This window comes from Nicotiana tabacum, chromosome 13 (genome assembly GCF_000715075.1).
Source record: "Nicotiana tabacum cultivar K326 chromosome 13, ASM71507v2, whole genome shotgun sequence".
Lineage (NCBI taxonomy): Eukaryota > Viridiplantae > Streptophyta > Magnoliopsida > Solanales > Solanaceae > Nicotiana > Nicotiana tabacum.
The window spans coordinates 15353726-15364901 of NC_134092.1; the positions used below are offsets into that span (position 1 = coordinate 15353726).

An 11176-nucleotide genomic window follows, 5' to 3' on the forward strand; every position below is an offset into this window, starting at 1 on the left:
AGACACCATGAGTTATTTCTTTCAGTGACCAGAATATGCAGAAGTGTTTATAAATTACTATCTAAATGAAATTATAATCATGTATGTACATGGTGTTATAACATCGAACGACATTCATACTTCGATCTAATGAAGCTAATATTGAAGACTAAAATAACAACTTGATGATATAAAAAATTGGCAGGCTGCAATTACTTTGCTTCTGATAAATGGAGCATTTTGAAGGTAAGCCTTCGCGTGACTGGTAAAGTTGCTTCCATGTGATCAGGAGGTCATGGATTCGAGCCGTGGAAACAGCCTCTTGCAAAAATGCAGGATAAGGCTGCTTATAATATAACCTTGTGATCTTGACCTTCCCCGGACCCCGCGCATAGCGGGAGTTTACTGCACCGTGCTGCCCTTCTGATAAATGGAGCATTTTGTATGCAACATGAAAACTTCAAACACTTAAAATAACTGTATAATTTCAGGTTGTATATACAGAACAAGGGCCTACTAACTGGATGGTTCCCTCTTATGGAAACTCTTCCTCCTTATGAGGTCACCAACTCTTCGAAACAACGCTTTTTTCCTCCGACTATTGCTAGGACTTCTACCACTATCCGAATTATCGAGATGATTATAATCTGGATGATCAAAATCTTCTGTTCTTGGTGTTCCAAAATCATCTGAAGAGGCAGATGAAGACGCTCTCCGATGATGAGATACCTGTTTTGTTGTATCAAATATTGAGCCCTTAAGTGCCTCAGCCTTTTCAGGATCCTCATCTTGAATTTTTGCTTCTAAATTTTCCTGTTCTTGTTGAAGCTTCACCTCACTAAGTTTGAGATCATAATGTTTCTCCTCTTCTTGATCCTTGTCTTCAATTTTCAGTGATGACGAAGAAAGCAGCCGTTTTAACTCCTTGACATTTTCATGAGCTACAACTTCATTAATCCTAAGGCGTTCATTCTCTCGCGTAAGAAAACAAAGTGATTCCTCCTTTTCAGCTAGGGAATCTTTGAGTTGAGAATTTTCATCTCTAGCTAGATCAGCAGCACCTTTTGCAGCGTTCGCTTCTTTTATAACCTGCTTCAATATGTCCCTCAATTTGTAAATTTCTTTCTTTGCTCTTCTAGTCATATGCTCAGCATTTTTAAGAGACTCGGCGAGTTTAGCAGTCTCCTGCTGAGCAACAGCTTTTTCTTGTTCAATATTTCTGACCATCTGTTTCAATTGTAATGCCTCTTCTTTTACTTGTTCTAATTCTAACTGAGAAGCACTAAGTTTCTGTTTGGCTACAGTAGCTTCGCTTGCAACTTCCTTCAACGCTAACGCTAAATCATCCAACGCCTTTTGGCTCTTTTCTTCTGCATCAGTTGCCAATTTAAGTTCTTTTCTAACCAAGATCATCTCATCACTCAAAGCCTTGGCTTTTAAAGAAGCGAACTTCTCTCTTTCTTGAATCTTATCCAAATTCGCCTTCGCCAATCCAAGTTCAAACCTTAGGCATCCCACTTCCTTCGCCAACGAATTAGCAATCTTCCCATCGCAAGAACAATTCACGTGCCTGATATTTTGCTCGGACGAAGCCTCTAGTGATTCAATCTTCTCATGAAGGGAAGATATCTCAACCTTAGATTTTTCAAGTTCAATCGTAGTTTGCTCAAACTCTCTTGTCTGTGATGCCAATGAATCGAATACTTTAGACTCTGATAATCTTCTATTTGCTACTTCAGCTTCTAGTTCATAAACCCTTTTCTTAAAATGGGATAATACATCCATTGCCTGAGCCTTATTCTCTTTTGCATTACTCAATTCCTCTTTCAATTTCCTTAAGCTATCATCTTTCTCTGCTAACTTAAGATGAGACTGTTCTGCTCTCTCTAGCTCCAACTCCAAAGACTTGATATTGTTTTGTCTAACCTTCAATGCTTCTTGAGCAGTATCAATATACAATTTCTTCAATGTCTTTAGCTCCTCCTGATGTTTTCTCATTTGCTCTTGCATGATTAAAATTATATTAATTCAATATTCTACAAGCAAAAACAACATATTAAATTAGTTGGGATTAAACTTTATTCGTGTTAGTACGTTTACTTAAGGACTAATTATTTAGAGTCCTTTTTAGTCTTGTCAGTTTTCTATGCGAGTAAAAAAATGTAAACAACTCCTAATGCTAGACAAATCAATTTTTTTAAATAATAGGAGTTTCAGATTGAGACGGACGGACATAAATGGAGTGATATGGACAAAAAGGATTCATATAGCTGACACTAGCGTGTTTAGGATTGAGGCTTAGTTATTTTAATATTTTAAAACAATCACAAATGATAAAAAGTTACGACTACGACCATAATCCAAATTACACCAAAAAATCACTATCCTGAAGAGAAGAATTAAGAATCAAATTGTATAATTCCCTAGATAAAAATTGAATATAAAGAATATGAAGGATGAGAGAAAAATTTATACCTTGGATAAACGGTCAACCTTGGAAGGATTTATTTCAAGACAAGAAAAAAAAAAGGTGCTTGAATCAATTTTTGACCCAAAGGGTCCCCTCTGCAAAGCTTGGAAGCAGAAATGATTCTAGAAATTTGATTGTTTTCCAAATCATTGTAACCATATCTACAAATCCTTCAAAGCTGCTAAAGAATCAATCTTTATTCTCATGCAAACTGAATACTCAAGAAACAAGAGACCAGACAAATCCATGTAACTTTTAAGGATAAAACGTGAAAGGAAACAAATATATCCGAGAAAACCTCTGTACTTCAAAGATAAGCGATAGTACGCACACAACACTTGGGAAAATATCGACAGCCACTAAAAATGAGTCAGAGAAAAAGCAGTTGCACGCCCAAAATGTGTGTTGGTCTAGAAGGATTCTTTCTTTTGCACACTAACAGAATTTTACTGTTGTGTGTGAGAGAAACAGGATGTGGTTTGTGGGTGCGGGGTTGAAACATTCCAAATAGACAAGGGAGGAGACATAAGATGAGCAATATGTCCCTTTTCTATGAATCATCCTTGTTTCTAAATGCTAAAACATGGAGTATAAAAAGTAAAAAAGAGAGCCCATAGGTGTAATTCTATACCTCCTGTTAATTTATGATGGTGAATTAATGTGATGTAATTGCCCCATGGAAACAGTCCGGGGAATGCTAAGAATTTGAAAGAGTTACGCCATCCAAGAGCCGGCAGACATTCTTTCATTTAATAAATTCTTCACTGCTTGGACTAATATCAACACTAAGATTAAACAACTTCTACTATAATCCCCAATAACTACTGATTAACATAAAGCCTTTAGCTTTCAAGAAACAAATGTTGCACGCTCTTTTTCTGAAACACGGCAGGTTTTAATCCTGACAATAGTAATATATTAAAATTATACTCCCTCCGTTTCAATTTAAAATAACCTTTACTTATTTGAAAACAATTTAACTTTATACAATGATTTATAGTCATACAAAATATATATACTCATTTTACATCACAAGTATAAAAATTTTACATCACAAGTATAAAAGTATTTTCTCAAATGAATTCACATGTATCAGTATCAGGATATGCTACGGTCAAAAGCTATACCTATATGTAATAGAGGTAGCGAGAGAAGTAGAAATTCTGTGCGTTAACCAGATCCTAAACGAAGGATACATATACATTTTTTGTAATCTGACCCTTTCTAACCAGAGTACAAATTCAATTCACTTACATGTAGAATCAGATGCAAATATCTCAAAAATAGTGAGCGAGTGACTAGTACAACAGATGCATCAAAAAAACTAGTCCCCACACTTCCACAATACCCAAATCCAAGCCATCCCATTTAACTGGGACAAATGCATCCTAAGTTTACTAAGATATACTATCCACAGTAACGTGAACTAACCATTAGATGAAAACACTGAACATTGTTCGACACCAGCGGTGTGACAACAAAACATTAGAGATCCAAACAAAATACCATCATGTTTTCCCCTTTTCCAACAAAAATACCAACAAATTACAGCACACCACCAGCCACCAACAAATTCAAAGCAACAAGCCCTACTACTAGATTTAGTTACTGCCTTTAAGTCTAACAAAGAAAAGCCAGACAAGGACCAACAAAGCTACTAGCTAGAGTTGATCAAATTAAGCACGCTCGCCCCTGATTCGCCTGGCAAGCTGAATGTCCTTAGGCATAATTGTCACACGCTTGGCGTGAATGGCACAAAGGTTAGTGTCCTCAAAGAGACCCACCAAGTAGGCCTCAGCAGCCTCCTGCAGAGCCAGCACCGCATGACTCTGGAAACGCAGATCAGTCTGAAAAGTAAAGAACACAAAGAACGATCAGAAAACAACATAGGCTACATCCTCCTTACCATAACAGTATCAAATTCAGAACCAATAAACCATACAATTAATCCACAAATCTACCTTAAAGTCCTGGGCAATTTCACGAACAAGCCTCTGGAATGGAAGCTTCCTGATCAAGAGCTCAGTACTCTTCTGGTACTTACGGATTTCACTGCATACATATAATGCTAATTAAGCATGCAATTTACATTGATAAATACTATAGACAACTAGAAGTAATTTTAAAAAAATGTACTTACCGAAGAGCAACAGTACCAGGTCGGTATCTATGTGGCTTCTTCACACCACCAGTGGTAGGAGCAGACTTACGAGCAGCCTAATACACATACGATACAAAATTAAAAACTAATACATACCGAAAAAACATTTTAGTGAAGACCAAGAATAAACTAGAAGGAAATAGACCTTGGTAGCAAGTTGCTTCCTTGGAGCCTTTCCTCCTGTAGACTTACGAGCAGTTTGCTTGGTACGAGCCATCTGAAAGCAACAGTCAACAATTTTAACAATTGTTTTTTTTAAATCAAGAGACTAACTTAATTTTGCAATTATAGAAGAAACACACCGAGAATTCACAAGATTAAGAAGAAAGACAAATGAAAGATTTCAACTTTGCACTAAATACAAGGTGGTGGAAACCAGATAAAAGATTTCAACTTTCAACTTGCACAATTGGAAGTTGATGATTAAAACAGTCTCACCCCTAAGACTGTGCAAATTTGAAGAACATAAGATTGCTCCGTGCAATATTAATATACTCACCATGCCCAAAAAGAATGGCATTGCATTAGCTATTTGGAGGGAGATACATTATTTTTTTACTTCGAAAATGATTTTTTCCAAATACGGTCAGACAACAGAAATCCATGTTGAAATTAGCACCAAAACTATGTGTTGTCTCAAACTAGCATTCTCTTATTGACACAAACTCGAGTAATACTTAAATTTTCACACATACATGAAAAACATACCATGAATCCCACAAAATAAAGATGAAGCATTTCGACTTTGCACTAAACAAGGGAACAAAATCCATAGCAATTGAGTTTGATGATTAACCACTGACGCCCAAATTGCACATAAGATTGCTTCTTACAGTATACTCCCTATATACCCAAAAGGTTGTATCATAATAGCTACTTGGAGAGAAACATCTTTTTCTTCTATTATTTTTTCCAGATATGTAGCATGAGCATCAAAAGCAGCTGACTAGTCCTAATATTTAGCAAATTCAACTAAAACAGAGAAAAACATATTCAAAATTTGCAACAAAATATGAAGTATTTACTCCGAGCCAAGCATTCTCTTTCTGACACAAAGGGAGCAAACTCCGAAAACTATTGCAGGGACCAAAGTAGAAGGTTAGTTAAATCCCTAAAATATTATAGAAATCAAACATCCCGTAAAAACCCTAACTTTATGCAGCTACACCTACAATTCTAACTTAAGAGATAATCAGAAACCCTAACCCTAAAATTTCAAAAAAAAAACGAAGATATAACCGATCAATTTCTTCATTTATCATATACACAAGAGAAATTCAAATATACATATACAGGAATATTTTGACTAACCTCTTATGATATCTCTGTTTTTCCTTCTTTTCTTCTTCTTCTTCTCTCTTTTTGTGTTGTAAATGAAAAAGTTTACAAGGAAAGGGTTAAGGATTATATTTATATATATAACGTGTTGTGGGGTGTTCGTATTACCAAAATTGTGTATCTGACGGTTCAGAATGATTATCCCTGTGCTTTTCTAATCCACTATCTACGGTTATTAAATGTGTTAGTTGTGTTTTCTAAAATGATTGGACGGTTAAGATTTGAGTTTGAAGTTCGTGCCGGATTCAGAGGCCTCTATACTTGATTTTCATTGGCTGAAATTATCGAATTCACTTTGATTAGAGACGTTAATATGTTTGCGTTGGCGGATTAATAGGAACTTTGAATAAGTTTAGGCAGAGCTTTGAATTGACTTCTAAGCTTCAATTTTTAAGTTACTGTTTGAAACAAGCCGAAAACAAGACAACTCCAATTTATTATTTTTTTGATTTAAAAACTATTTTTTATGAAAAAATTACTTTTTTTTTAAGTCAATCCAAACGGACTTTTAATCTTTAACTTATTGCAAATTTGCAATTATTATAAAGTAACTAAACTGTTATTACCTCCCTCCATTTCATTTTGTTTGTCGTTGTTAGATTGGACAAGTAGTTTAACAAAATATATTATTTTTTAAAATTTATGGTTTTTAATATATAATTATAAAGGCATGTTGTTAATGTAATTCTATAAGTTGTTTCCGATAGACTCTCGACTCAATAAAGCAAAAATCATGTATAAGCAAAAAAAATACAATAGATGTTAAAATTTTAAAAAAAGTTAAATTCTTTTCAAACGTATAATGTATTGTTTTTTTTAAACCGACTAAAAAAAAAGATTATTACATAAATGAAAGATATGTAATAATATTTTTTAAAATGCGGTGATCACACAACTAAATCATATATTGCAATATTGCATTAACAATATAATAAGTATGTTATACTAGTATTTAACAAGTTGAAATCAATCATACTGATCTACATTGACTATATTTTTATAAATCGCTTGAAAGTTGAAAAGTCAATGTGATACAAATGAATTCCATGTATTTCTTGCTAAGGAAAAGAAAGAAAGAGTTGGTATTCGTGTTGAGCATAGGTTCAAACCCAACTTCTTTGTGAAATGTACGAATGTATTATAAAAGTATGTTACTCCTGTTATAGTTAACAAAAGCTAAATTATTTTTAAATATATAAAATATTTTTTAAAATTACTTAATAAGAGAATATCACATAAATGAAATATGCGTGTAAAACTTACATGGGGCGCCCTATTTGGTAGCCCCTTTTTAACTTATACCCGTTTTATTTTTTTATTTGTATCCGTACCCGTTTTTTTGTTAAAAGTCTTTTAAAAAGACGATTTTGCCCTTCTTTATTAAAAGACTACTTTCTCTCCAAATATACGTCATTCTACTGTCTTTGTCTCTCTTCGCCCGTTCTTCGCATTTTTTTATTTGTTTCTCTCTGAAATCAAACGGTTTTCGATTCTTCTTGATTTTTCAACTGTTTGTTCCCCAATAACATTACGTTTAATCACGGGTACATTTCATTAACTTTCTGAGTTTTATTTTAGTATTATTTTTACGATTTAATTTCTGATTTTTTTATTTATAGTCATTTTAGTTGAATCGTTTCCCTTTTTTATTTATGGTAAAATAGTTTCTTAGATTTTACTTTGATTAGTACATTAATTTTCTAGGTTTTACTTTTACGGTTGTGTTTTTAGGTTTTTTGAAAGTGTGTTTGTGTTTTTTGATGAAAATTCTATAAATTCTTCAGTGATTTTTGGATACTTTGATATTTTTAACAATTTTGAAAGTAGAATAGATTATGCTATTAAAGTGTGAGGTTTATAATACTTCAATGATAACTTAATTCTATGAGCTGAAGTTTTAATTTGTGTTTTGTATTTTTGTTATAATATTTTATGAACTTCAGCATTATTTGGAGTTGAATTTGTGTTATGTATTTGTAACTTCAGTATTTCTAGGAGCTGAAGTTTTGTTTTGTATTTGCTGAACTTCGAGTTTTTGCTGAAGTTTTTGTTTTGTAACTGTTGAACTTCGGCATTATAGTCCTGAAGTTTTTGTTTTTGTGTTTGCTGAACTTCGAGCTTATGCTGAAGTTTTTATTTTGTAATTGGTGAACTTTCAGCATTCTAGGAGCTGAAGTTTTGTTTTGTATTTACTGAACTTCAGCATTTAGGAGCTAAAGTTTTTGTTTTATATTTGCTAAACTTCAGCCTTCTTAGACCTGAAGTTTTAACTGATTATTTTGATAATGTTCTAACGTTAGCTTTCCTATCTTTTATTTTTTTTTGAACAGATGTCATCTACGAATCCTAAAGCACCTAAAGATCCTAAAGCACCTAAAGCACGTAGAATACGCAAATCTCCTTCAGTCCCTATTGCTCTGCATACAAAAGTAGGGGACAACTATTATGAGTTTGGAGATTGGTTTAACTGTCGTGCTTACTGGAAGGGGAACAACATATTGAAGGGTTATATTGCAACTTTCTTGACTCTTACACAACAGGAGAAGATGAATAATGGTACATTTCGGTATATTATGGCTATGGAGAATTTTCATTGCAACATGAAGTTGGTTCATTGTTTGATTCTTTCTCGCGTATTCACCAATGATCGAGACTCCATTGGTTTCAAGATTTTTGGTCATAATGTGTCGTTCAGTCTCGAAGACTTTCATATTATGTGCGGTTTGAGGATCACATCACATAATGTTGAAAAACCAGTTAAACAAGAGAGCAAGATTCTGAAGCGCTATTTTGGCAAGTTTAAGGGTGTGACCTTGAAGGACATTCGAGATTATATGACCCTGAATAAAATTCAAAAGGATGATATGAATTTCAAACACGCATGCGAGAGTGATGAAGATGCTGTGAAACTTATGAAAATTCTTGTGGTTGAGTCTATTTTGTTTGGAAAAAAGAATGATAAAGCTGTGTCGGCGGATTATGCAGCTATTGTTGGAGACGATAAGGCTTGTGCTGATTATCCTCGGGGTAATGCGTCTTATGAGAAGCTCATTACCTCAATGAAATATTCTTTGAACAACTAGGACAAAAAGAAACCAACTGAGTATACTGTAGGTGAATTTCCATTTCCACTATGTGTTTGGTTCTACGAGCGCTTCCCAGATATTCGGGAGAAGTATTTAAAAGAGGAAGACTTCCTTGATGCCCCTCAAATTCCCAGGATGTTACGTTATGTATCTTTTGGATAGCCTAAATATAAAGAACTTTATGAGAATTACTTTAGTAATCATGGTGTAAGTTAATGTTTTTTATTTTTCCTTTTTTCTGTAGTTGTATTAATATGTTGACGTATTAGTTTTATTTTATTTTCATAATATACTTTTTTGTATTAAACAGAAATATCGGATATTTAGGATAGTTGATATAATTCCTACCGAAGAGGAATTGAATTCGATGCCTTTAATTGGACAATTACCATGCAGTCGGATTCGTTCAAAGGTACTGAATCCGGTTTCATCAACTGGTGAATCACCACGTAATCGGAGTCGATCAAAAGAAGCCAATCGAACTCCTGTAATTGGTGAATTATCACTTAGTCAGAGTCTATCAAAAGAAGCTAATCGAGCTCCTGTAATTGGCGAATCACCTCGTACCCAGAGTCGTTCTAACCGTTCTACAATGTCGTTTGACAATGATGAATTAGTCAGCATAATATGTCGTGTAAGTTTTGAGCTGAAGTTTTTTGTTTTTGTGTTTTGTAAGACTACAACATGTTTTAGTTGAAGTTTTTTGTTCTGTTTGTGATGAACTTCAACATTCTAGCAGCTGAAGCTTTGTTCTGTATTTGCTGAACTTCAGCATATTTTAGCTAAAGCTTTGTTCTGTATTTTGCTGAACATCAGCATGCTTTAGTTGAAGCTTTGTTCTGTATTTGCTGAACTTCGGCATGTTTTAGTTGAAGTTTTATTATATGTTTGCTGAACTTCAGCATTCTTTTAGACCTAAAGTTTTGTTCTGTGTTTCTATTCTAGAGGGTAACGAGGGAGGTTAAAAACATGCAGAAGAAGAAAGACGCATGATCGCGAAAAAAGTTATTGAGGAGTTTCAACAAGATGAGCGATCTTCTAATGTGGATGAGGTTATGATAAAAGTCAAGGTAAGCTTATTTATAGAGAAGTCTTTTTTTCTGCTAATGTTATTCAGATTAATCATTGTTAGTAATTTTTTTATAGGAATATTTTGATGAGAAGTTTGAAAAGTTATTTAAGATTGTCGATAAATCAAAAGCAATGGACGATAGTGATACAAATTTTGATTTGATGAACTATCGACAATATGATAGGATGAACGACTTGTTCGAACCTCTATCGGATACTAATGTCGCTCATGATCCACTGCATAAAGTCGCAGATGAAAATGTAACAGGCGAGGAAGCGACTTTTGAAGGCGATGTTCAAGTATTCGAGGAAGTTCAACGTGTTAAACAACAAGTTGAAGAGGAATGTACGGGTGTTGATAAACTGAGCAAAGATGGATATGATGAACAGTTATCAACCGAGAATGTAGGAAGCAAGAAAGGGGCAGCTGATGAAGTTGTCGATACTGAAGAACATGCACCGAGTTGTGCTTTGGGTAGTGATATTGCACAAGGCAATGTGTGCGGCGATGGAGATCATGAACCTGTTGGTACTGAAGAACTGACACTGAGTGATGTGTGTACCACTATTGGGAAAGGCAATCCGTTTGCGTACGCAATGTCTATTTGCCAAGAAATTTTAGGTGTCGAGACATAGAAAGTTTTCACTACAGGTATAAATATTTTCTATGTTATATATACATATATCATTGATCCCTATAGGGGCGTTCATAGTTCGGTTTAGGTCGATTTTTCCCTAAAAAGAAACCAAACCAAGTAAGTCAGTTTTTCAAATATTGGAACCAACCCAACCCAATTAAGTCAATTTTTTATCGATTCGGTTTTTGTCGATTTTTCTGTTTTTTGGTTATTTGTCAGTTTTTTCTTAAACATGAGACATACACTACCAAACGCATATTCCGGCGACTATATTTTTAACGTAACGCTATCAAACCAATTGCTCTTTGAAAAATCTATCATTTACCAAGATATATTGATGATAATTGACTCAAATAGTGATGAATAACTTAAGTACTCAATTAAAAATCGATTATTTTTAACATGAAATAATTTTTTGTACTTAGTAAAAGAA

At 34.0% G+C, this 11176-nt stretch overlaps 2 protein-coding genes across 2 annotated transcripts; both read right to left on the bottom strand.

Annotated features, from left to right (window-relative positions):
- Positions 1–345: 345 nt before the first annotated feature.
- On the bottom strand, positions 346–2571 carry LOC107818313 (uncharacterized). Its single transcript, XM_016644305.2, has 2 exons — positions 2455–2571; positions 346–2015 (listed from the first exon to the last, which is right to left on the bottom strand). The coding sequence occupies exon 2, from the start codon at positions 1987–1989 to the stop codon at positions 496–498; it is 1494 nt and encodes a 497-aa protein (XP_016499791.1). The 5' UTR covers positions 1990–2015; positions 2455–2571; the 3' UTR covers positions 346–495.
- Positions 2572–3859: 1288 nt separating this feature from the next.
- Positions 3860–6062, bottom strand: LOC107818315 (histone H3.3). The gene is made up of 5 exons (XM_016644307.2): positions 5922–6062; positions 4756–4827; positions 4590–4666; positions 4411–4501; positions 3860–4296 (listed from the first exon to the last, which is right to left on the bottom strand). Exons 2-5 carry the CDS (start codon positions 4825–4827, stop codon positions 4126–4128), a joined length of 411 nt encoding a protein of 136 aa, XP_016499793.1. The 5' UTR covers positions 5922–6062; the 3' UTR covers positions 3860–4125.
- Positions 6063–11176: the final 5114 nt, after the last annotated feature.